Source organism: Phoca vitulina, unplaced genomic scaffold (assembly GCF_004348235.1).
Source record: "Phoca vitulina isolate PV1807 unplaced genomic scaffold, GSC_HSeal_1.0 scaffold36, whole genome shotgun sequence".
Taxonomy (NCBI): Eukaryota; Metazoa; Chordata; class Mammalia; order Carnivora; family Phocidae; genus Phoca; species Phoca vitulina.
In genome coordinates, this window is record NW_022589739.1 from 1,570,861 (window position 1) to 1,598,104 (window position 27,244).

The following is a 27,244-nucleotide window of genomic DNA, read 5'->3' on the forward strand; positions in this document are numbered from 1 at the left end:
GGACGTTTGAAATTTAATAATGAGGAGTTACCGTATGTTGAGTACTTAGGTGATAGACACTGTCCTAAGTGCTTTATATAGTATTCATTTCTTACAGCAACTATTTGAGGATATAGTTGTAACTCCACCCTGTAGAGAGGCAGGGTCTAAGTCCCATGCTCTTGACTATGTGCAAGCTTTGGTGACTTACTAGTGAATAGATTGCACTGACAGTTGCATGGCACCACTCCCCAGACTAGGTTAGAAATAGTGATACAACTTTCATCTGGCTCTTTCTGGGGGCATGCACCTTTGGAGACCTGAACTACCATGTAAGAAGTTCAAGTAGTCTGAAGCTAAAATCCTGGAGAGAAAAGATCATGTGAAGAGATCACATAGAGATAGAAGAAGATGTCCAAGAAACCCCAGCTTCCAGCCCCAGACTCTTGACATGTTTGCATTTGTGAATAAACAAGCCTTTGAGATGGCGCCAACCTTAGCCACTGACTTACTGGCAACCTCATGGGAGACCTGAGACAGAACCACCCAGACCAGATTCTCCCGAATTCCTGATTCACAGAAACCAGTAAAGATAAATGATTATAGTTGTTTTAAGAACTGTTTTAGGGTGATTTTTATATAAGAGCTAACCAATACAAGGTACTTCTTGGTAACTCTTGGATTAGGTTAATAACAAAGTGGAATTCCTGTCTCAAAATAGGTAAAGTTCCTCTCTGGCAATGCAAGGTAACAAAAAGATTTAGAAGATAGGTGTTACTGGAATCATGGCATCTTTTCCTGTTGAGAGCGATTTTATTATAGCCCTGTGGAATGGGAAGAGCACTGGATTTGAAGTCAGAAAACCCACATTTGGATTTTAAACTAGTTCTGCCAGTTCTACCTGTGTGACATGAGGGAAGCTGCATAACCTTCTGTTACTTTTGTTCTTGCTGAAAACGAAGATACAGAACTTTGGTATTCAGTTCTTGGCAACACATCTTAAGAAACAGCATCTAGAAGCTGGAGTGAATCAGAGGAGAAAGACGAAGGATCAGGAAGCCATGTCAAATGGGAAATGGGTGTAGAAACTGGGGGAGTGTCCCCTAGAAAAGAACTATTAATTCAATCCCTCCCTTCAGATATTTGAATAACTCTAACATGGAAGAGAAAATAGATTGATTTTGTGTATCTTTCGAGGGCAAGTGGGAAACAGTGGGTGATAATGATAAGGATCTAGATTTCAGCTGATGCAAGGATTCCTTTTGAAATAATTCAATTTATTAGAAAATATTATTTGAGAGCAGTCTGCTGCAGAAATGCCAAGGAAAGAAAGCTTGGTTATTTCTTCTGGGTTCAATACAGGGAGATTATAATACACTAAGTTTCTAGACATCTTCAAGAGGGCCAAATATTTTTCTCTTAAATTCTATTTTATATTTCCTTCAAGTATCTCTTTATAAAATTATTTTTGTTTTTCTTTATTACATAAACAATGTGTTCATCAATGATAAATTAGAAAACAAAGTAAAAGGAAATAAAAATTATCAATAATCTCATCACCATTTAGAAATCACTATAAATATTTTGGTATATATCTTCCCAGTTTTTGGTTTGTTTTGTAGCCACATTTACCCTTATGCACACATGCAACAAAGTTGAATTCATGTACTAAATGATACAATATATCCCTTTTCCCATTTAATACATCTGTCTTTGTAAATGGATTATTTTTACAACATCTTTTTGATATTCATATTCAAACTTGACAACAATATTTATTTTCTGTTTAAAAGTAGTATTCATAATAGAACATTTGCAAAATATGGATGACTTCAAAAAAGAAAATTAGAACTACCTATTATCCCAACACTCAGAGGACCATTAACGTTTTGTTGGACATTCTGGTGTCTTTTCTTGTGTACATAATTTTTTCTAAAAAAAAGTACATTGCTGTTTCTCACTAACACACTTTTACCAAAAATACATTATGAATATTCCCACATGTCACTATATTTTCGGAACAAATATGATTTTCAATAATTTCAAATTATTCTACCCTCTGGATGAAACCCTAATGCCCTCAGAATGATCCCTAAAATTGGACATGTAAGTTGCCCGTAATTGTCCATCATTATAAACAACTCTATTTTCAACATAACTAATATTGTTTTTAATGGCTATGTGGTATTCCATTGTGTAGCTATATCATCTTTTATTAAATGAATCCTTTATTTTTTTAATATTTCAGTTCTCAATATTTTGCTTAAATAAGCAATCCTGCCACTATTAGAACAAATCTTTACTCTTAGCCTTATTTTTTAAATTATTTTTGACATATTTGGTGAGTAGTTGTTTCAAGTTCAGCAGCTGATGATGTACTTAACATTTTGTTGGGTGCTCTGGGGGGTATGTAGAAGAAACATGAGACATGGCCCCAATCCTTCAAGTGTTAAAATTTAGTTGCAAATATGACTAATACATGCAAAATAATAATGAATAATTTATTCTAGTATATTATTAAGTGCCAAGTTGTGTGGTTCTGATTAAGTGCTTCAATGTATAGTTCAGGGGGTAGGAGGATAGTGAGGCCCAGTATAGTCAGGCAGGACTTCAAGGATGAAATGCAATTTGATCTGAGCTTTGAGGAGGGGTTTGAGTGAATAGTCAAAAAGAATGTAGGACATTCTAGAGGAAAGGAGCATGAAGCACAAAAGCTCAAAAATTTGCGTGTGTTTGATATATTCACAGTACCACGAGAAGGCGATTTAAGTCTAACGTTTTTCTGTTGCCACTGCTGAGCAATCTGTTTTGAATAACAACCTCTGAAAGATCTGGGCAATATTTATTTTAAAATGTTTTTCCAGTTTTATTGAGATATAATTGACAAATAACATTGTATTGAAGTGTAGAACATAATTATTTGACACACGTATGTATTGTGAAATGATGACCACAATAAGTTTAGTTGACATCCATCACCTCACATACGTTTTGTCTTTAATATTTGCTTTTCTATCCCCTTCAAACATGGAAACATCTTAATTAAATGTTTTTAATTTGTGAAAATTGCTTGTGTTTTCTAGAAACTTTGCCTAATGACTATTTTTTTGTACTATTGTGTGCTTTTTCAGGCACCTGCATATCATTTTGTATTGTATTTAATTGATTTCCAGCAAAAAGCTCTTTAGATAATCTGAACCAATGTTGCTTTAGTTCTTGTATTGGGACTGGGATCCTTTTAAATAATATTTCAAAAATTATCTTCACTGTTAGGTTTGGTGGTGCCACTGAGGTTGGGGTTGAGAGAAAACAAATTTATAGTAAATTGCCTCTGAATGAACTAATGCTAACTCAGTCCCCATATGCTCTGCTTATTGTGATGTTCATTTGTTTAGTCATGTTGTACAGTGGTCGTTTTCACAAGAAAGAACAAAAGAAGAGAAGTAATCTCCTTTACGTTATTTTTTTAAAATTAAAACTAACCAGCCTTCTTAAAAATTTTCATAATTATATCCATATTGTAGCATTTAGGCAAAGCATTTATTTCATTGCTTTCATAGGGATCAGTGTTTCTTAAAGTGGGATGCATCAGAATGAAAGGACCTATACATTGGAATCACTTGGGATGTTTATCAAACTCCATATTCCTGGGCCCCACCCTTGGGGGGTATAGAGGGAGGTGAGGGAATCTGCATTTTAACATATTTGCTAGAGAATTGTAAACACTGAAGTTTGAGAACCATTGCTTTAGGGAAATACTGTCTCAAATCTCCCCACAGCTGTGCAGCAGTGACATGCATCAAGACACGACAGATATTATCATCGGGCATCTTTCCTCAAACTGATATTTCATAGGACTTGTTTCATTTTTAGGAAATTCCATAATAAGTTGAACTTTTTTCCCTTAAGAAAACTTAAGGGAAAACTTAAAATTGCCTAGTTCCTTAAAAAAAGATCCTTTGTCAAGTTTCTTTTTCTAATTTGGTATTACTGTCTTTTATCCAACAGTACTGTCTTCGTTGTAAGTGTTTGGACTCAAGTACCCCTTTACACAGATGAATTGCTATAGGCCTCCATTCACGAGAGGCCATTATTCCTTAAGTTTTAGAAAGTTAAAAAGTGAGGGCCAGAAATGGTAAAATTTGCACCTTTCCCTTGTTCCTGAGAATGGTATAAGATGACTTAGATGCCTTACGCCATCGATGATCTGATCCACTGCCTAAGTTGGTGCCTGTCATGTGCAATACCACATATTGCAAGTAGTTCTTGTCACTTTTTTGGAAAAATCGTGACTTTTCAGCTTCTTGCTCTCTGCTTATTGGAAGTGTTGAGCCACTTTGCACAGATTATGGGACCGAGGACAGTGCAGGTCGTTGGTGTGGGAACCCGTGGTGATCGTCTGTGATGTAGGATGGCAGTGGTTACATTCCCCTAAGTTAAAAACAAAACAAAACAAAACAAAACCAAAGAAAGCAGTCTATCTCACAAATGACATGAGTAAATAAAACTGTTTAAAATTAGACCTGACAGAAAAAAATGGTACTGTATGAAGCCTAAATGCTCTGAGGACAACTTAAAGTTGTTCCTCAGGCAGGAGAGCCACTCCTAATGTCTTTCTATTTCAATTTAGGAGTGATGGCGAAGCCCTTTTTAGTATGTTCAGTGGTGGCTCATTTGTAGGTAACCCACTTCCACATGACTGTTGTTTTGACTTGGTCTTTAATCTCTTAGGTTGAGTCAGAGTTTTTTGTTTTTGTTTTTGATTTATAGGCTATGATATGAGACTAGTTTGCACTTGAAATGACAGTGATGGAAGCATGATTGATCCAATGGTGATACTGGTTCAAAAAAGTCTAGGTCAGATTTCTGATAAGGACGTTACTAAGAGATCAAAACGGCTTTGGAAAACACATTTCTGAGTTTTTTTTTCTTTCTTTTTTTTTTAAGATTATTTATTTATTTATTTGAAAGAGAGGGAATGAAAGAGAGAGAGAGAGAGAGCATGAGTGGGGGGGCAGAGGGAGAGGTAGAAGCAGACTCCCCACTGAGCAGGAAGCCCAATGCAGGGCTCAATCCCAGGACCCTGAGATCTTGACCTGAGCCAAAGGCAGACGCTTAACTGACTGAGCCACCTGGGTGCCCCCATTTCTGAGTTTTCATTTGCACAAAGCAGAGAATGAACTGACCATCCCAAGAAGTCTTGTATTAACCATGACTGGTATCTAAAAGAAGGGGTTCCTCTGCATTACTCAATAGAGCTATTGTAAACATTAAATGAAATAAAACATCTTTCCTAGATCTAGGAGCAAGGTAAAGAGGAACTCTCTTTTCTGCCCTACTCCATTTATTTTATCCTTTTCAATTTATTTCAGTACACAAATGTAATGAGCATCTGTTCTGTGCTAAGCATTGTGCTAGTACTGGGAATAAAAAAAAAAGACTGATTTGGCTTACTATATTTTTTAACGGCTTTATTGAGATATAGTACACATACCACACGATTTACCCATTTAATGTATACAATTCAATGGTTTTTAGTATATACTCAGGCTTCACAGTATTCAATTTACTTTAAGAGTCATAAAATTTTTTACTAAACAATTCCTTAGGTCCAGAGGGGAAGAGAACTGCCTTGGTTCCATCCTTAGATCTGCCTCTTCCATCAGAATAACGGTACCCACCACTTATTAAATACCACCTCCTAAGAGCTCAGTCCTGTGCCTAGTGCTTTACAAATGTTATCTCATAATATGCTCCCAACAGCCCTGAAAACAAGTTTTATTTAATCTTCTACAGTGACAAAAATACTAATTGCCTAGCATTTATCGGGTACAGTTATCTTGAAACCTATACTTGTCTAGGCTCCATTTTTCTTTTCTCCCCCTTTCCCACCAGTTATTACCGTAACTTTTGCCTCCTATTTCTTCCTCTAGTTCTTGAAGCTTGCTGGGCTTCTTTGTGAAGGGGGAGAGAGATATAGGAGCAGTTAAGATGTTCATGTTTCTGATGAGAATCACAAAGGCCAGATGCTTTTTTTATTTCATATGATGTTTTATTGGGCAAGAGAATACTCATGCCCAGACAGATGAGGTGAATGAATGTAAGATTACTGGTGGGCTGTAGCTAAATAACAGTTGCTTCCAACCCTCAGTTCTGATTTAGAGAGTGGTAAAAACATTTTCTTCCTATAAACTTTTAGGTGCTTATTATTTTCAATCTCAGTTTTGCATTTTTTCCTCACAGATGGATCTAACCCTCTTACCAGTTAGTTACCTTCTCTGCACGGTGAAGTAATTCTTGTGCAAATGTCTCTGTAGCAGACTTGTCCTTTTGAAAACCATCAATCAAACAAACAAACATAAAAACAAAACCACTTTTAAATGTGTGTGACTATGTGTTAAAATGTAAGTGGTAAAGATAAGGAATAGAAAGAGGTTTTTGTAACTTTGAAAGATGTATGGCTAGGGAAAAAAATGATTCTCCTCAAACCCCAGCACACAAAAATGTTCAGGTTGGTGAACTTTCTGGCACTGATTTAGATATTTTATATATTTTCTGTTGAATAATTAACATTAGATATTGAAGCTAATTTCTCTATTTCTAAATTCAAGGATAATGTTACTGTGATGTACATATATTTTAGGCTGTGGGAAGAGCATTTAACAAAAGTGCCAATTAAAAGAAAAACTTTGCCAATCTTAATAATTGAATCCGAACTATTTTAAATGAAGGTTGTAAATGAGTAAGAAGTCAAAGTGTCCATTTTAAAATTAAGGGTTTGAAACACTTAGGTTGGTTTCTAATTAAAAAAAAAAATACATAGTTTTAATCTTCAATTTCAGGAGAGTTTTTTAAATAATTGCTTCTTTAATGTTTAGTATTTTTAAAGCAGAGATGGTTCATATTTTTTGTCCATCTAAGCCTCCTATGCTGTTATTCTGAGTTTGGGGTTTTTCTCCAATGGTATGCAAAGAAACAAATGTTCTAATGGTTTTATTTTATTTTGTTTTTCTAGGAGTCAGAGAATAATAAGTTATGTTCCCTGTATTCCTTCCGAAATACCTCTACCTCACCACATAAGCCTGACGAAGGGAGTCGGGACCGCGAGATAATGAGCAGTGTTACTTTTGGAACCCCAGAACGCCGCAAAGGGAGCCTTGCCGATGTGGTGGACACACTGAAACAGAAGAAGCTTGAGGAAATGACTCGGACTGAACAAGAGGGTATGTGTGGACTTAACTGTTGGGCTTTATTCTTTCAAAGATTCCAGGCCTTTAAAAAAACTGAGTGGGATTTCAAGGGCCAAAGCAGTGCATAATTGGCACTGGCTAGGAAAAAGTTATTCAGAGGTTACCATGGTGATGGCCGATTGTGATCCATTGAGAGTATTAAGCAGATAGCTCCATTTTTCTAAAACTTTGTGCATTTTATTTTGTTCTTATGATAACAAATCAAGGTTTTGAACAGACTGCAAGCTTTACCCTGGAAAAAGGTGTAGTATGGGAACTTTTGCAGCTGCAACTTTGCTTTTAATTTTTTCTCCCTTATTTCCTGTTGATGGATAGTGTTTTATTATGAAAAGATCAACTGTTTAAAAAGAAAAGAAAATCAAACAAAAATAAGAACAAAACTAATTTATTTCTCCTTATTTTTTATAAATATTACAAATTTATAAATATTATCCTTTTACCTCCAAATGTTGTAGAATTGAGATTTGAGGTTTCTAATTTGTCAAAGCTAAATGCTCAAGAGGGGAGTGCTGTGACACATGACATCTATTGCATCATCCCACATCCACCTCCTCTACGCTCTCAAGAGATGTTCTTAGGTTCACTTAGGTTCACCTATGTCCTAAAAAACATGAAAGAAGACTCTAATAATATTTTTAAATTAAATAAATCAAGTCTAAGTGATTGCTGTACTATGTATGTTCTTTCGTTCTTTATGTGCAGATTTTAGACTTTGAAATGTAGGGTAGTTAGTGGTTCTGGATTTATTGCTAACACTGTAAGTTAAATTTAGAGTTCTGTGGCACTGTAGAGAAATGGGGATATACGGGAATTTTTCATGTAACTTAATTTTATTCCTATAAGGGCTTAAAGGTTTAAAAGTTTCAAATTAATTTCTGTGGATGTGTCCATCACATCAGCACAAAAGGAAGTTTCTAAAATGTATCACACACCTCCCTGACTTACCAACCAGATGATATGGCACAAAAATGTAAATATTTTTTGATGACGCAGGGTCATGGTGCAGTAGACTATGAACTCCAATACCTGTCTAATAGTTAAGTGACCCTGGGTAAGTTCTTCAGTTTCCCTGAGCCACAAAATTTAAAATTTGGTGTGGCACTAATACTTGACTGGGTAACTCAAACATTTTGAGAATTAACTATAATAATGAATGTATAAGTCTCATATGAGCAGTAAACTACATAAATTTGGGGTACTGTGATGATTATCATATTATAAACGTCAATTATTTTATCAGGCTATAATGTAATGATGCCCCCAGAGATCATAGAGATAATTAGGACTCTTTGGCTTTATGGTATTTCTCTGCAATTATGAGACTTTTGAGTTCTTGTGTCTGCTTGATATAGGTATCTTTTGGTGCATACGTGTGTGTGTGTCTATGTGTCTGTGTGTCTGTGTGTATGTTGGGTTCTCTTCCTTCAATATCAGATTGCAGGCTGTTACTTTTTGCGTTGTTGAGAATAATTTCTAATTTGTTTCTTTTTCATTTATAAATTATGAGAATAGATGATCACAACCCCTGGACGATAAGTAAAATATAAACATATATGTCTGGGTGAGTTGCTGAGAGATTCTGGGTAATATACAAGATCTTTTGTTTGTGGACTTCCGGCTGCTCAGACACTTTATTTTCCCCTGCTTGGATATGTTCTAGAATAAATGAAGCTGTCAGATCAATAATCTGAATAAGTGATATTGCTAGATTATTTTAATTGTGATTTACCAAAAAGATGGTTTAGTTCTATAAGAAAGTGGTTTTCAAAATTCTTTAGAGAGCTCTTTAATGCAAAAATAAAGAAACTGATTTGTGGTGATTTTTTTTTTCTAGTGTGAACTCCTAGGAAATTTAAAATAATTTTTCTCTTGCAAGTCATGGTTAGTTTTCTGTTCTTCCTCTTTATTATTGTGTGTTAAAGATTTGATACAAGAGAGGCACTTGCAAGATGAGACTTCTCATTTAAGAGTACTTTATCACTATATTCCTACTATCAAATAATGTTTTTATGTACTTCGCTGAACTTTGTTTTCTATAGTATATATATTTTAGGCATCAGAATTTCAGGCTTTTTTTAGTGTGTATTAATGTATATAACATATTAAGTATAAATATGAAGTGATAAAAGTATGCTCATCAAACTTACAGATTCTACAAATCTAGGAGGAACACTGAATAAAATGTATGAAAGAAACAAAACTCAAAAGGTTTTGACAAACTGAAAATATGAACTTAAAACTAACCGATCAAGATTAAATTTAATAGATCTTATTGTTAAGTCCAGAAATTGTGACCAAAACTCCTAGCTGCACAAATAATTACTGAAGGAAATTCAAATAGCAGACACATGAATTTAAAAAAAAAAAAAGCTTATGAGTTTTAAGAAAGTACAATGGGGTCAGCATGATGAATATTGCCAAATATTTGGTAGTGCTGTCTCAGTCAGCATTACTAGAATTACAGTACGTAGCATTCAAAAGTTGGTAGTCCCATTGAACTCCCTGCTCAATACAATGCATCTGAATTATGGTGTTGAGTTGAGAATTACCACACTTTAAGAGGGACTAAAAAACATTGGGATAGTCTCAGAGGAGAGCAGTTGATATGATAACAGACATACAATTATATAATAAGAGGAGGAATGGTTGAGGGAACTAGTAATATTAATCCCAGAGAAAATAGATGAAGGATGACATGATGGTTGTCTTTAAACAGTAAAGTCATGTGGAGGAAGGATTGGGTTTATTCTGTGTAGTTCCATAGGGATTGAATGAAGATCAGTGACAAGAAGTTGCAAGGAACCAGATTATCATTTATAACAAAATTCACTGTGTAACAGTTGTACCTGTCCATGTATGGAATAATCTTCTTTGGAAGATAATAAATTGTCCTTGGAGGTGTGTGGCAATCTTTATTGCCATTTTAATAGGGCTAGGGGACAGAAGATTGGTCTTTTTCTAATAGCAAAGCTCTATGAATTTTTATGAACAATATGCTTATACAATATTTCATAGTTCATCATATATATATATTTTTAATAGCCCTAACCAAGAACTACATAGTATCATGATTATTTTTCTACAAGTTTTCTTTTTATTTTGCAAGGTGGTAGTAGAACCGAGGGATTCTTACCATTTTTTTTTTGGCCATGGATTTCCTTGGTAGTCGGTGAAGCCTACAGGTTATTTCTTAGTTTAAATGCACAAAGTAAAATCCACGGAATTACAGAGAAAATGAGTTACATTAAAATATTAAATAATTCTAAAATTTTGTGATATGTTAGAAAATGCTACTTTACTAATGCATCAAACAACAAGATCTAATGAAGGGACTCAAAATATCAAAATTTTAAAGTAGTGATAAACATAAAAGATATTTTGAGATATCGCTAACCAGTACAGTGTGATATAAAAATATACTGTAATTCTATTGGGTGCAGTATCACAGATACTATGAATATTTTCTGGTTTGTTGCCTGCATCCACAATTTAAGGAAATGCAAATTTTCAATTAGAGGTTAGTGAAAAAGAATTTTTCCATCCAGGTTCACCATCCAAGGCCCCCTGAATCCTGTAGATGGACTCTTGGGGTCTGTGGACCCTAGGTTTAGAACCCCTATGCTACATAATATGGGGCACCTGTAATGAATAAAATAGTCTCTAACTTTAAAGAGTTCATGTTCTCGTAAGGGGTATAGGATATATAAAAAATGAACTCTAATTCAATGTCTAATATATGATAGGTTCTGTGAGAGTCATATAGATTAAATGTTATAGGAGTTTACAGGATAGATTGCACTGGCCTAGGAAGCCATGGAAAGGTTCTAAAGGGAAATGGGTCTTAACTGGTCTTGGAGAATGAAGGATTTGGATAGGCAGAAATGGAGGGGGAGGGACATTTCAGGCAGAAGGAACAGGCAGAGTCCTTTAAAATAGCCAACAGTTCATGTTCTAATTTAAAGTATGTGACGATGCATATGGGATATAAGACTGAAGAGGTCGGTTGTGTTCAGATCACTGAGGCCCTTTAAATTAAAATTCTTGGCTAAGGAGTTTGCACTTTAGATTGAAGACTGTGGAAGAAGCATTGACTAATTTTCAGCACAACATGGTGATGGATTTAGAGCTATCCTTCAGGAAGTTAATCTGGCGGCACTGTGTAGGATGTATGGGAACAGGAGAGACACTGAGGAAATTGTTTCAGGCTAGAGATAATGAGGGCCTAAACTAAGGTGGCAGAAATGAGAAAGGAGGAAGGGGTGCATATGGAAAATATATTAGGAGATAGAATTGTTAGGAGTTGACATTTAAGCAAGGAGACCAGGGGAGAGGAATGGTTCACATGTTGCTCAGAGCTTTTAAACTTTGGGTGAGGAGCAGGGTGGTAATACAATTAATAATAATAATTTTTTAAAAAGTAGAGGAACATGTTTTGGAGTTGGGAGCCATGAAGATTTCTATTTTCTATTTTGAATTTGATTCCTAATTTTAATTATCTGCTCAGAGCAATACTACAGAACAGTATAATGGGATTTCTGACTCTATAAAACTATATCTCAGGTCTAAGGAGGTATAATAGCTTCACCAATATTTGCTTGGCTTTGACCCTTTAAAGCCCCAGGTCCCTATCCTCATGCGGGACAGCTCTTATCCCATGGGACATATGCGAGCTTTCAAATGCATTACTCCCCTCTCTCTCACCTCTATTTCCTGGTTTGAAGGCCATACCTCATGAATGACAAGCCTGTGTGATTGACATAATAAATGACTTTTCCTGAGTCATTCTTGTCCTGGAGAATGTTTTGACTCTATCAGACTAAATACCTTCCCCCTCACTTCCCCTCATATACAGGAACTGATCTATAAAAAGTTTATTTATTATGGTCTATTTTAAAACAATATCTACATGATAAAAAAAAAAAAAAACTCTCCACATAGCATTAGGGAAGTTATTCTCTTACAGGCAGATCCTTTCATCAGCCAAATAATTGTCCAGTGTTTTATCTGCCATCCCTCAAGAAATTTCTTCAGAGCAGTGATTTGACTGGATTGCTGAAACACTGATGAACAAAGGTGTTCTGTCTGAAGTGCCTCCTCTGAAAGTGAGATTTGTGGGAAAATAGACAAGGTTTCTGTTGTAAATTTAACGTTGATTTTTTGGTCATAGGTAGATAGGAAGATAGATGATAGAGAGATAGATAGATGCATGGATAGATGGATAGAATGAATATCAGAATCTACCTTTTAAAGTACTGTTGATATTGGTGGGTAGAATATGCAGAAAGACTGATTATAGGTTCAGGTTAAAATGCTTCCAAGATAAAAATCCTTCAGCTGTGATTAAATGATGAATTTTAGTTATCCTTGTATCACCCATCTTGTTGCCAATGTAGCTGGGCTCTAACATAAGCGACAGTTGTCAGAAAATGAATACTTTAAAAAGGACTTCTATATCTAAATACATATATTTAATCAGAGAGTCCTTTGGCTTCTGAAAATAAGTTGTCTAATGAGAATTTCATTTGAGCAGCTGCGACTGAGGAGGTCAACAGGCATTGCCTAGGAGAATATGGCCCAGCTGGTTAAATCTGGTTGTTGTCGTGATTTAAATGGTCAAGTGCTGCTTGTAATCCAGGACCGTCTGTTTGTAAAGGGAAGAGTGAGTGCTTCAGCATAATGTACAGCTGTTTTAATCTCTCTTTAATAATAGTGCTTCAGCCACTATCATGTCTTGTGTATCATACTACTAAGTATATGATCCTAGGCCGAGTGAACTGCTTTGGGTCAGGTTCTGGAGGCATGTGAGCTTGCAGGGAAAGGGATACAATTATATAAACCTCAACTCTCTGACAAAATAACAGCTTCTTTCTCACTTTTTTGCTCTTTTAAAAGATGTATTCTTTAGGTAATAATTATTGTGATCAAGAGGGAGTGATAAGGCTTATAGTTAGATAGAAATATTTGAACGAGTGAACTCTGATAGGGACCATGAACTTAACGGAAAGTATGCAGGGTCCAGGTCCAGTTGTATCGCATATACACTGGACAGAAATTAGAGTATTTGTCCAGTGGAATTGTGTGCCACAAGTTATCGTGATAATGAAAGTATGTGGCTTCATTTGACTGTGTATGTGGAGAAAGGGCAGGAGCATTTGAGCTCTGGATTCCTGGTGGGATAGGCTTTCCAATGGATTATGCAGCTGTTACCCCACACAAGAATGAACACGTGTTTATGTGTGTATCTGACAGATTATTATCATTATTCACATCTCTAAATAATAATTTGGATTTTTACATATATTTTTACTGAATTATATTTAGTTAGCATATATGTTGGTATATATTGCTTATCTGATAGCTTTTGCTGTACTAAAGGAGGAATGTGGTGTAGTTTAAACGACGGGGAAACTCAGTTTTGAAAGTCATGTTTCTGAGTGAGCTAGATTTGTGTTTGACCATAAGTTCTATCATTTGGAGTGGCAGTATAGCCTCCTGATTAAGATTGTGGGCTCTGGAGCTAGACTGCCTGTGTTTGAAACTCAGTTCAGCATTTGCCGTATGGGTGACATAGGGCACCTCTCTGTGCCTCAGTTTTCTCAATCAAAAATTGGACATAATTATAGTGCTAGTATAAGGATCAAGATTCACTTAATGCAACTAAAGCATTTAGAGCATTACCAGTGTGTAGTAAGTGCTCAATAGAGGTAGCCAACATTATTTTCTAGCTGTATGACCTTGAACAAAAGAACTTAGTCCTTTTGTGCTTCAGTTCCCTCACCTGTAAAACTGGATGAATGATACCTACTTTGCAGGGTTGTGTGAGGATTTCACATATTAACTATATAAAACACATAGCTTCTATAATTATAATTATTATTACTGTTGCTATTATAATTGCTGTTACTGTTATTATTTGAAGAAACATTTTTAAAGAGAAATATTACAGGAATCTCATCTTTTGCCACAGACAGAATCATAGGAAATGTCCCATGGTGTTAGGGGATTTAGATTTGGCAGCAAGGACGTTCCTGTTTTCTGGAAGAGCAATTCAGTTTAACTCTCCTTTCAGGCTTTTTGGAAAAGCTGATACTAAAGTTTCCCCACTGGAAGCCAATCTTCCCTGCTGAGAAATATGTGGAGTATGATGTTGTCAGTGAGAGAGGTTGGTAAAGCCTTGGATGAGGTTTTCAGAGAGTACCCAGTTAAGAGCAATGTGTTCCTGTTAGAGGAAAAAAAAAAATCTATTAAAAGCCCATGCTAAAAACAAAACAAAACAAAGTTTAACATTTATACCATGCTAGAGCATCAAAAGAATTTTTTAAGGCAGAATTTATGGATATTAGGTTTGCCACTGTTGTGATTGAAGGTTATATTGGTGAAGCATTTAGAATATTTGAGATCCAAACCCTTCTTCATATTTCTCATTCATGGGAAAAATTGGAAAGGTTTTGGGTTTTTGCAAAGAAACACATTAGGTATTCATTACAAACGCCCCAGAATTATTATTTCAAATAAGTTGGAAACTTCAAGTCATTTAAATGCTGAAGTTCCCCAAGACCACTCATACTCTAAGTGGAGAAGCAGTCAGGTATTCAGAGCAATGCTGATGCAATATCATTTCAGTTCATTTTTTCTTCTCTTTAAAATACTTCATCTTTCCTCCCTATGATATTTTTGTCCTTGCTTCCATTTTAAAGAATTTGTATATTCATAGTAAATATTTATCTAGTACCAGATAGTTTAAATAAATGTATTTTCTGAAAGTATTGTACAATTAAGGATTAAAATGAGCTAGAACTACTGGTTTTTGAATTATGAAAATTATATTTGGTATGTTTTTGTGTGAAGTATATTTGCTTTCTAATTCTTTGTAAACTGGACATCCTCTTATATAACTTTATAAACAATATAATCAGCCTGCATCCTGTGAGCCCCAGACATTCTGGACGAATCTTGGCTATGTCAGTTTGCTGTTGTTTTACAACTCCCACTTACAGTGTTGGCAATGTACTAGTTGGTGGAATCTTTCTCTTAACTTACTTTTGCATGTCTCTGCCTTGAAAAGATACTTCAAATTTCTTGGCTCATTTCTCTTTCTTCAGATTTAAACATTCTTAAAGCTCTAAGAATGTTAAGAACAGATGCAGACAATTGTTTTTGATTTTTTCTTCTTCACCTGGGAAGCAAGAAGGTGCTCTCCTGGCATTTTGTTGTCTAGAAAGAGGATGCAGTTTTCTGATGGTTTGATGAAATAAGTCATATTCTTATATGATTTTGAACTTGTAGAGTTTGAGTGTATTGTTAGCATTTCACATTTTTTTCCATTGAAAATTTATTAGATCGACTTCAGGATTTATGCTGGGATTCTAAAAAAGTAATAGGAGGGGTGGTTTTTAGATTCATATCTTTTTCTTATATAATATATATGTAAAATGTAAAGAAAAAATGAATGTGAAAGGAAGTGGGAAATTTATATATGTGTTTATTATGTCATATTTGATACATAAATGTTATAAGGCATAAAAATAAAATAAATGCCTGTGAATTCATCATCCAACTTAATATAAATCATTACTATTGAATCTACCTATGTTTTCTTCACCTGCCAATCCTTTTGTTTTCTACCTAGATGTAACTACTGCCAGAACTTTGTGTTATCATTTTCCCTTTTTGTTTCAAAACAGTTTTATGTGTCCCTAAATTATGTTGTTTGGCTTTGTTTTAGAACTTTGTAAAAATGGTACTACACTGTAACCTTCTGCACCTTGCTTTTTATATTCATAATTATATTCTAAGCTCAATTTTGCAGTGTACAGCTCTAGTTCATTTTCATTTTTGTATAAAATTCCGTACATTATTCCATAGAATGATATACAGGAGTATATTTTCCTGTCTGCTGTCTCTGGACACTTGGATGCTATTGTGTTCTGTTAGTACAAACAATGATGCTATGAACATTCTTGCACCTGTCTTCTGATGCACATGTGCACAAGTTTCTTCTCCAGGAGTGGAGTTGCTGTTGACCAATTTTTGTATTCTTTTTCCACTCTGTTGGAAAACATTACACAAAGAAGTTGGGGCTACAGTGTGTGTGTGTGTGTGTGTGTGTGTGTGTGTGTGTGTGGTAATCCTTGAAAGCTTTAACTTAACTGCCTATACGTTTTGGTTCCACCTTCCTCAAAATGTCTAGTACAGGTTTCTTTTTATCATTGAGCTTTTCAGAAACTCACAAGAGCCTTTGATGGACCCTTCACTGCAATTTTCCTTTTTCCTTTTGTTGTATCTTAATAGAATTCTTCAACCTTTCTTTCAACTATGAACACAAGTGTATTGTCATTCTCCCACTGGACTATGATTATTAGGTTTGTTAGGAAACACTTTTTCCCCCCTTTTGATCCTCTTTATTGACGTTTCCAGTTTGGTGTGGTTTTTGAATTAAAGAAATTCCTGATCTTTAGTCATATCTGGTCCCCAGTCATTTTTTTTTCTTAAATACCTACTTCAAATTCAAGACTAACTAGCAAATCTGTTGATTATTGCCACTGTTCTATCTAGCCATTTATATTGAAATAGACAGTTTTCTAACCAGTTGAGTCATTAGCTGGAAATCTTTACCTTTTCCTTAGAATGTTTAATTTGAGAATCCTTTGAGATACTGGCCTGGTTTTGATATGTATTCTTGTCCTGACTCTGGTAACTTACTGGGTAGTACCTAATAATTGATTACTTAATTAATTGATTGACCTTAGCAAAAGTTTCTTAATTCAGAAAACATGGACAAAAAAAAAGAAATAAAAAAAAAACAACATGGACATTAATCTAGCATTAAAGGCCAAATTCTAAAACTTTATGCTGCTCTGATTTTCTTTTAGAGTTTGTATCTCAATTTCAGCACTATCAGTGATTTTCTTTCTCAAACTGTTTTCAGGCTAGAAGTCATCTGAACCAATCTCATGATTCATTTTTCTTTTATTATGCTTGAAATCACTTACTTTACTGTTCCCCACCTCTTTTTTTCTGATGTTATAATCTTTATGAAGATAGAGATAAAAACTCCAATCCAATTTTGATGTGTGAAAAGTCATTGTCCAATGAGGTACTTATGGACAAAACCATGGATAATTGGCTCAGAAAGTGCTGTGTATGGTTTGAGAGATTGGCAAACGGAAGGGGGTGTTGGTAGGGTACCATGATTCAGAAGAAGTAAAGGTCAATAAGTCTACCTTTTGTCTGGGCTGTTGTAAGGGGGATTTGGGCCTTGGAGGGAGTTCATGGCCGTAATTATTAACCATATGAGGCTATGGTTTAATGCTGAATAACTGTGACACTTAGACCTATCATAGCTTTCTTAATTTATGTTTTGAGGGTTTAAGTATAACCGAGAAGCCATAACTGAGAGGCCAGACAACTCCCATAGTGAAGTCATAATACATAGACCATCCACTAGCATTGGGAGTGCAGAAATTAGAGGCCTGTGAACATTCCTAATTGCTTTCAGATGATGAATTGAAAGTGTGTAAATACAAATAGATGGTTAGAAAAAAACTGAAGGTATAATGAAAAATAACTATGAGAAATGTGACAAAGTATTGAATTATTTGCAATAAGAACCACGCAGCAGCAGCAAGAGCAGCAGGAACACTATGCTAATGTGTGACTTGTGAATGAAGGCAACCTCTAGTCAGTGGGCAGTCCTTAGAGTAGCTAACTGTGGACACTGCTATCCCTTTCCACTCCAGAATGCAGCTGTAATTCGCTTAATTGGAACTTTTTAGCAGATCCTTCAGAAATACCTCTGAAGTTTTTGCTTATGTAATAGATGGGAGAGATGGGGAATTTAAGAATTATTGCATAAGCAAAATGTTTTGGAGCTATCTCTCTTTGTTTTCAGATAGAAGAGAGAGTCTGGAGGAAACTGTAGTATGTTCTGAATGTACAGAGTCCTAAAAATGATCCTGTGATCTTTTTGATAACTTTTGATAATATCACATATAGTGATAGCGTCATTTTGGAATACAGAGGACAGCAGTAAATTAATGTTGTTTGCTTATAAATATTGTTGGCACAAATCACATGTGTACAAAGCTTATGTATTAATTTTATTTTTTCCATTGTTAATTTTAATTTAACCTTTAAGCCACCATTCTAACTAATAGCAGAAAGTTTGATCTCACTTCTAGGTGAACTAACAGTTACTTTAAGATTTAACTTCAGTCAGGTAGAATTATGCCCCTTTCACTTTTTCATGGTATTATCTGATAGGCAGAGGGTGTAGGCATTTTACTGGCATTGGATCATTGGTATCTGGCCAAGATCATCAATCTCTATTATGCTTAGAATAAAATTCATTGCTTAAAATCCAAACACCGTACTCCGGCTTTCAAGGCTCATCTTATTTTACTTTACCCTTTTCTCAGACCACTCCAGCTTCACTGGGCCTGTTTTTTTTTTTTTTTTCCCCCTCTCAAACATGTATCAGTTCCTTACTTTTCCATGTATCTAGAATGATTTTCCTTGAGATCCATGTATACTGGCTCCTTCTTGTCATTCAGATCTCAGCTTAATTATCACTTCTTCAGAGAAGCCTTACTTAACCTTTAATCTTAAGTAGACCCCGGTTACTCTTTACCATATTACTCTATTCAATTTTCACCTTAGCATTTTCCACTACCTAATATGTTCTTTCATTTGTCTTCCTTTTGTGTCTCTCTCACTCCACTAAAGGGGGGCGGGGGAAGTCAGTGACAGCAGAGAAACTCTGATTTGTCCACTGCTGTATTCCCAGTACCTAATAATGATTGGAACACAAGACGCTTATTAAATGTTTGTTGATTGAATAAATGAGTGAAGCTTGTTAAATGATCTGAAGTGGTGTCTCTTGCTCTTACTTCTGCCTCTACTGTCCTGGCATTTACTTTTTTTTCTCCCTATATTCAGGCTTACCTTTGTCTTTCATAATATTGGAGGTCAATACAGGAAATCAAAGTAATTTCCTCTTTCATGGCCTTTTCTTCTCTCTGTTGGTGCACATTTACTGTTCAAAAGTCAGCTGCCAATGGGAATGTAACTCCCGATACACTGTCAACCAATAGTATGTTCTTTATTTCTACCATTTTGTCATTTCAAAGATGTTATATAAATGGAATCACACAGTATGCATATTATTGGAATTGGCTTTTTTAAAACTCAGTATAAATCCCCGGAGATGCACCCATCTTGTTCCATATATCAATAGTTCATAATATTTTTTATTGCTGAACAGTATTCAGTGGTATGTATCATGTGTATGTATCACAGTTTAACCAGTCACTGGTTGAAAGGCATCAATTCAAAATCCAGTTTTTGGCTATTATAAATAAAGTTGCTATGAACATTTGTGTACAGGTTTTTGTATGAACCTAAGTTTTCATTTCTCTGGAATTCATGTCCAGGAATACGATTGCTGGGTTGTATGGTAATTGATGTTTTATAAGAAACTGTCAGCTATTTCAGAATAGCTAAAGCTGTTTTACATTCCCACCAGCAATGTATGAGTGATCTAGTTTCTCTGCATCTTTGCCAGAATTTGATTTTGTTATGTTTATTTTAGCCATTCTGATAGTATGTAGTGATATCTCATTGTGACTTTAAATTGTATTTGTCTTATGGCTAATTATGTTGAACATCATTTTATGTGTTTGTTCACCATCTATTTATCTCTCCTCTTTGGTGAAATGTCTACTCATGTCTTTTGTCTATTTTTTAATTGGATTGTTTTTTACCATTGAGTTGGCAGAGTTCTTTATTATTGTAGCTACTAGTCCTAGGTCAGATATGTGATTTGCAAATATTTTCTTCCAGTCTGCAGTTTGTCTCTTCATCCTTTTTACATAGGCTTTCACAGAGCAAAAGTTGATACCTTCAAAGAGGTAGTGTTAAGCAATTTTTCATTTTATGGATCATGCTTTTGGTGTCAAGTCTGAGAACACTTTGCCTAGCCCTATATTCTAAACATTTTTCTAAAATATTTATACTTTTATATTTTCCATTTAAGTCTATAATCCATTTAGAGCCAATTTTTATATCAGATGTGAGATTTAGGTCACATTTTTTTAAATAAAGATTTTACTTATTTATTTGAGAGAGAGAGAAAGTGAGAGCCAGAGCATGAGCAGAGGAGGAGAAGGAGAGGCAGGGGAAGGAGCATACTCCTGGCCTGCAGGGGTCCCAACTCGAGGCTTGATCCCAGGACCCTGGAATCATTACCTGAGCTGAAGGCAGACACTCAACCGACTGAGCCACCCAGGAACCCCTAGGTCACATTTTTAAATAAGGTGTGAAGTTTAACAGTTTCATTTTGAGTTAGCAAAGTCATAGGATACAAGATCAATACATAAAAATCAATCACATTTCTATATATTAGCAATGGACATATGAAAACTGAAATTAAAAACACAATGCTATTTATAGTTGTTCCAAAGAAAATGAAGAGTGTAGGTATACACTTAAAGCATGTGCAGGATCTGATGCCAAAATTACAAAATGCTGATAAAAGAAATCAAGGAAAACCTAAATAAATGGCAACATATACATGTCATGGGTTGGAAGACTCAACATGGTAAAGATGTCAGGTCTTTCCCAAATAATCTATATGTTTAATGCAACTTCTATCAAAATTCTAGTAAAACTTTCCTGTGCATAGACTAGCTTATTCCAAAATTTATATAGAAAGGGGAAGACCCTAGAATACCTAAGATAATCTTGACAAAGAAGAATAAGATGTTAGGAATCACTCTACCCAATATCAAGGCCTACAATAATCAAAACAGTATGGTTTTGGCAGAAAAATAGACACATTGATCAATGGAATATAATAGAGGACACACAGAACTGCAAAAATATGCTCAACTGATTTATGACAAAGGTGAAATGTGTTATTTGCTATTTTATATTTATTGATCTTGCCTCCCAAGAAGATTTTAATTTCCTTGAGGACACAGACCATATCTTTTAGTCTATCTTCACAATGCCTAGTATAGATCTTAGCATGTAATATATGTATAATAGCCAAAAATCTGTTGATTTATAAAAGGTTTCAGAGATGCGAATAATATTATGGTTCAAAGGAGATAAATAGATTCAATTTTTAGGGAGTGCCTCTTCATTTAAACAAAACATACATATACATTTTTAAATACATACATATATATGCTCATTATTTCCATAAGCATTTATTAAGCTCTTTCATCTGGTAGTATAGTGCGCTTGGGGTGAGGAGAGGTAAAAGTGGAGAAAGAGGACAAGGAAAAAAAGAAGATGAATACAGAGATGGACAGATATGGTTTTTAGTAACTCATAATTAGTGGGGAAACACACATACACACACACACACACACAAAGTAATTATATTAGAATAAGTGCTATAGTAGAAGTTGCTTAAAATGCTGTGGGAGTACAAAAGGGGGCTGTCATTTTGTCTAGTAGATCTAGGAAAGGACTTAAAGACATTTGAGCTGGATTTTGATGAATTGCAAGCTATTCATAGTGACCAAGAAATATAATAGAATCCAGGTAGATAGAACAGCATTGTGTAAAGTTTCAGTGGTATGAATAAATCCATGAGTTTGGTGAATTCAGAGGTTCAGTGTGGTTGGACAGGAGATATGACTGAAAAAACAGATTGAAGCCTTTCTGAAGAGCTTGAATTTTATCTTTTGGGTAGTAGGGAGTAGCTAAGAGCTTTAAGTAAGAGGGTACATAACATAATTGGGCACATTTCTTATAAAAGAAACTTTGGTGGCATTTTGACTATCAGTTGGAAAGAAGCAAGGCCAAATGCAGGAAAATCTGCTAGTAGGCTGTTTTAATGGGCCACATATGTACTGATAAGAGTCTAAATAATTAAGGCAGTGTCAGGAGATAGAGAGGAGGAATCAGCTTTTAGTTACATATTTGAGGTTGCTAATTAGATGTGGGGTATGAGGTTAGTGAAAGAGACAAAGATGATTGAAGTATCCTAGCAGAGAGATTCAATGATGAGGCTATTAAGATGGTGAATAAGAATAAAAAAAGATGGTGAATATAGATAGATAAAGTTTGGGGAAAAGGTTTGGGTTTAGAAATACTGAGTTTGAGCATTCTGTGAAAGTAGATACATCCAATAGGCAGATGTAGGACTGATTATCCTGGAGATTAGGAGAGAGGAGTACCCCTTGGCTCCCCTGCCTTTTTTAAATGAAGTATAATTAACATACAGTGTTACAATATAATGATTCAACAATTCTATACATTACTCAGTGCTCATCAAGATAAGTGTACTCTTAATCCCCTTTATCTATCTACCACCTCCCCTCTGGCAACCACCAGTTTGTTCTGTGTATTTAAGAGTTGGTTTTTTTGTCTTTTTTTTCTTTGTTTGTTTTGTTTCTTAAATTCCACATATGAGTGAAATCATATGGTATTTTTCTTTCTCTGTCTTACTTCATTTAACATACTTTCTAGGTTCATCCATTGTTGCAAATGGCAAGATCTTATTCTTTTTTGTGGCTGAGTAATATTCCATTATATATATCTATATATCTATATCTATATCTATCTATCTATATATATATATTTTTTTTTTTTTTTTTTTTTTTTGCACAGTAAAGGATACCATCAACAAAATAGAAAGGCAACTTACTGAATGGGAGAGGATATTTGCAAATATCTATATCTATATCTATATCTATATCTATATCTCACTTCTTTATCCATTCATCTATGGACGGACACTTGGATTGCTTCCATATTTTTGCTATTGTAAAAAATGCTGCAAATAAATATAGGGCGCACATATCTTTTTGAATTAGTATTTTTACATTCTTTGGGTAAATACCCAGTAGTGGAATTACTGGATCATATGGTAATTTCATTTTTAATGTTTTGAGGAACCTCCATATTGTTTCCCACAGTGGCTGCAACAGTTGCATTCCCACCAACAGTGCACGAGGGTTCCTTTTTCCCCACATCCCCCACCCCCCCAACACTTGTTCTTTTTTTGTTAGTTTTTATTTTAACCATTCTGACAGGTGTAAGGTGATATCTCATTGTAGTCTTGGTTTGCATTTCCCTGATTATGAGTGAAGTTGAGCATTGCTTCGCTTTGTGTGTCTGTTGGCCACCTGTATGTCTTCTTTGGAAAAATGTCTATTCAGGTCCTTTGCCCATTTAAAAAATTTTTTTTCTTGCTGTTGTGTTGTATAAGTTCTTGATGTATTTTTAATATTAGCCACCTTATTGGATATAGCATTTGCAAATATCCTCTCCCATTCAGTAGGTTGCCTTTCTATTTTGTTGATGGTATCCTTTACTGTGTAAAAGCTTTCTATTTTGGTATAATCCCCATAGTTTAATTTTGCTTTTGTTTCCCTTGCCTGTGGAGGCCTATCTAGAAAAATGTTTCTACAGTGAATGTCAAAGAAACCAAAGGCATCCAAATAGGTAAGGAAGAAGTAAAACTTTTACTATTTGCAGACGATATGATAATATATAGAGAAGACCCTAAAATTCCACCAAAAATTATTAGAACTGATTAAATGAATTTAGTAAAGTTACAGGATACAAAAGTAATATATAGAAATCTTTTGCATTTCTATGCACTAATAATGAAGTAGCAGAAAGAGAAATTAAGAAAATAATTTAATTATAATGGCACCAAAAATAATCAAATACCTAGAAATAAACTTAACCAAGGAGGTGAAAGACCTGTACTCTGAAAACTGTAAAACATTGATGAAAGAGATTGAAGATGACACGATACCAACTTTTTTCACAGAACTAGAACAAATAATACTAAAATTTATGTTGAACTGCAAAAGACCCTGAATAGCCAAAGGAATCTTTAGAAGGAGGAACAAAGCTGGAGGTAATACAATCCCAGATTTCAAGATATACTACAAAGCTGTAGTAATCAAAACAGTCTGGTACTGGCACAAAAATAGACACATGGATCAATGGAACAGAATAGAGAGCCCAGAAATAAATTCACACTTATATGATCAATTAATCTATAATGAAGAAGGCAAGAATATACAATGGGGAAAGATAATCTCTTTAAAAAATGTGTTGGAAAACTGGACAGCTACATGCAAAAGAATGAAAATGGACCTCTTTCTTATACCATACACAAAAATAAACTCAAAATGGATTGAAGACCTAAATGTGAGACCTGAAACCCTAAAACTCTTAGAAGAAAACATAGGCAGTAATTTCCCTTGGCTCCTTTCTATCATTGTTATGAATTTGAACTATTTCTCAGAGAACTCATTATAGCTTTCAGTTGGCCTCAAATTTACTCCACATGTGGAAGCTCTGTAATCTGTCATTCTATTCATATAAAAGAGGAGAAAGCAACTATAGGCCAATACAGGTCATGTGTGTCTTATCTGTTCAGGTAAACTCAATTAATTTTGTGGCCCAGTGGTTCACATTGTCAGTAGCATTGACATCACCTTGGAGCTTATTAGAAGTGCAGATTCTTGGGCCTCACCCCTTACCTACTGAATGAGAAAGTCTGGATGGGGCCCAGCCCCCATGTTTTAACAAGCTCACCAGGTGTTTCTGATGCACACTGATGATTGAAAACTATGATATAGGAACTATACTGTATTATCTTGTATTATGCCATGCTGTGCTATTGCTCAAATCATGTAAAATGATACCATGAAATCATCTTCTGACTGGGAAACATTTCCAGCCATCTTCATGATCAATAATTGTCTACCAAAGGATAAAATAATGGCTAAACTGACTTGATTAAGAAGTAGGATGAAAGTACAACCTACAGGCTATATATGTCAAGGTGTATAGGTATTGCTTTTTCATTGTATTAATTTCTCTAAATCCTATTTCATATAAGTCTATATTTCTGAGAGCTAGAAAATAAAATTGGTTGATATCATGAAGAAAAATGGAACTCTCAGGACTGCTTTAGCAGTTTAGCAGATAGTTTGGGTGATGGTGTTAGGGGCTCTGGTTAGGGAAGAGAAGCTGATGAGGGAAAGAAGAAAAGTTCTTGTGTGGTTTCAGGTGTATTCATCTGGATTCAGATTTTATTTCAGTTTCTGTACCTTGATCAAAGGTATAGTGCTCAGGTCATAGCATATGATCCCTTATCTGAGGGTGCATAACAGATATTATTGGGTGATGAACCAAATTTAATACAGAAAACAAAGCCCACAGTGTTTGGGCTTTAAGAAGGTTAACATTTGATTGCCAAAGAAAATCTTGTATTCTTGTTAGTCATGTGGATCTAGAAGTGTTGAGGTGGCTTGAGCATAAGTGAATTTCCTAGTTGTTTAGGTGAACAGCCTCAGGTTTCTCTGGTGATGAACTTTAGTTTTTGTTAGCCCCACTTGCTCTGCCATTCCTGCTGTTTTGCAACAGGGCTTAAAAGTGCTTTAAGTGCTTGTGACCGTGGTAATGAATGAAAATGTCTTTCCAGCACTGAGAGGATTGCATTAGACTGAATAGTCACCTCACTTGTAAAAGCACTATTAGAGTGGGGCAGCTGTAAGTAAGGATAACGATTTGTGTCCACTGCTTATTTACTGAAAATTGTCAATGTATTATTTATTGAGAGCTCTCCAGACAGTGCTTGTCAGAATAAAAATGTCAGCTCTGAGCAAAATGTTATAATACATAATAAAAATGCTAGGTACGCATTTTAGGGAGACAACTAATTAGATCTGCTTTTTCTTAAGGAAGGGGTAGTAAAAATGTCTAATATTGTGGATTTCTCCATTTGTATAAGTCCTTTTCTTTTCCCCCTGCTCAGCTCAATATTTGGTTTAGAAACTTACCAAGCCTGAGAAATAATTTGAACAACTTTGTATTGTTGCCATTAGACAGCCCAAGTAGTGAGGAGGCTTGCTAAAGGAGGAAGAGCCTGGCTGGTGATCCCACAGTGAGCCGCTGCCCTCACCTCCATGTTTTGTCAGAAATTAGAAGATGTCACTTCCTCCTTGAGCAGTGCTCGTGGAAAACTGCCTCCAGTGTAAACAACATAAAATTATTAAGCTTATTCCTCAGCCGTGCTAATTAACCCCAAACAAATTTCACATTAAGGAAACAGAATTCAATCAATGTAAATGTTATTGCTGTGTATTACTGTAAGCAATAATATAGTGGCTAAAATAATTAATTATTTTGGATTTTTTAAAAAGAAAGTATTCTTTTTGATGGTGTTGCAAAATATTTTGTGGATTTTCTTCCCCCTTTCTTCGGCCTTCCCTGGCATAGAATATAAAAGACCCATCTGGTAAAGCATGGTTAATACGCAGTCGTTTTTTTACGGGAAGGGAAAAATGTATTTTGGAGTGCCTCAGGTTTACTTAGTCTGATGTTTTCATTGGCAATACGTATGCAGATTTTGTCTTCTCCTACCTATTGTAGTTCACTACTCATTGTAGCAATTTCCTATTTTTTTTTTCCTACCAGTCTTAAATAAAAAGACCTGCGGTGATGGTGGTGGTGGAGGGAAAGATAAAAAAGGATGGTTAAATACAATCCACTTCTGGGGAAGAAATGAAATGCTATTTTGCTATATTTCAGGTTTGGGGAAGCAATCACCAATAAAGATTTTCTTTTTTTTTATCTGGGCTTACATAGGAGGTCAAATTATCCTCTTCAGGATAATTTTCTTACGTTTTTTGAAAACAACCAGATTTCTAAATAATAGCTTGTTTGTGCCTGTGAGAACTTTGGATAAAATGTATCGTTATCATCATCTTCATCATCCCTGAAGACCTTTAAAGACATGAAGTGCAGAAGCCAGATGACACGCAACTTGATTTTTCATGCAGTAAAATGCATATTTGATTAATATGGAATTATTTATCAATTAGAGGTGGCATATTCTGTAGCACATGGAACACATATCAAATACGATTTGTATTAAGGTTATTCTGAGATATGGTACGTCCTTTAGCCAATCTATGCTAGCGGGTGTTAAATTAACTTTGAAATTTGAAGTAATTTAACAAAATGGTGATGCAATA

The 27,244-nt window shown here is 35.0% G+C and overlaps 1 protein-coding gene across 10 annotated transcripts in view; it reads left to right on the top strand.

Annotated features, from left to right (window-relative positions):
- Positions 1-27,244, top strand: part of SOX6 (SRY-box transcription factor 6) — a 595,827-nt gene that overhangs the window by 258,178 nt on the left and 310,405 nt on the right. For all 10 annotated transcript variants that reach the window (XM_032426940.1, XM_032426941.1, XM_032426931.1 and 7 more), the window contains one exon: positions 6,995-7,202. In XM_032426940.1, coding sequence (XP_032282831.1) covers positions 6,995-7,202 — 208 coding nt within the window. The remainder of the gene's footprint in view (positions 1-6,994; positions 7,203-27,244) is intronic.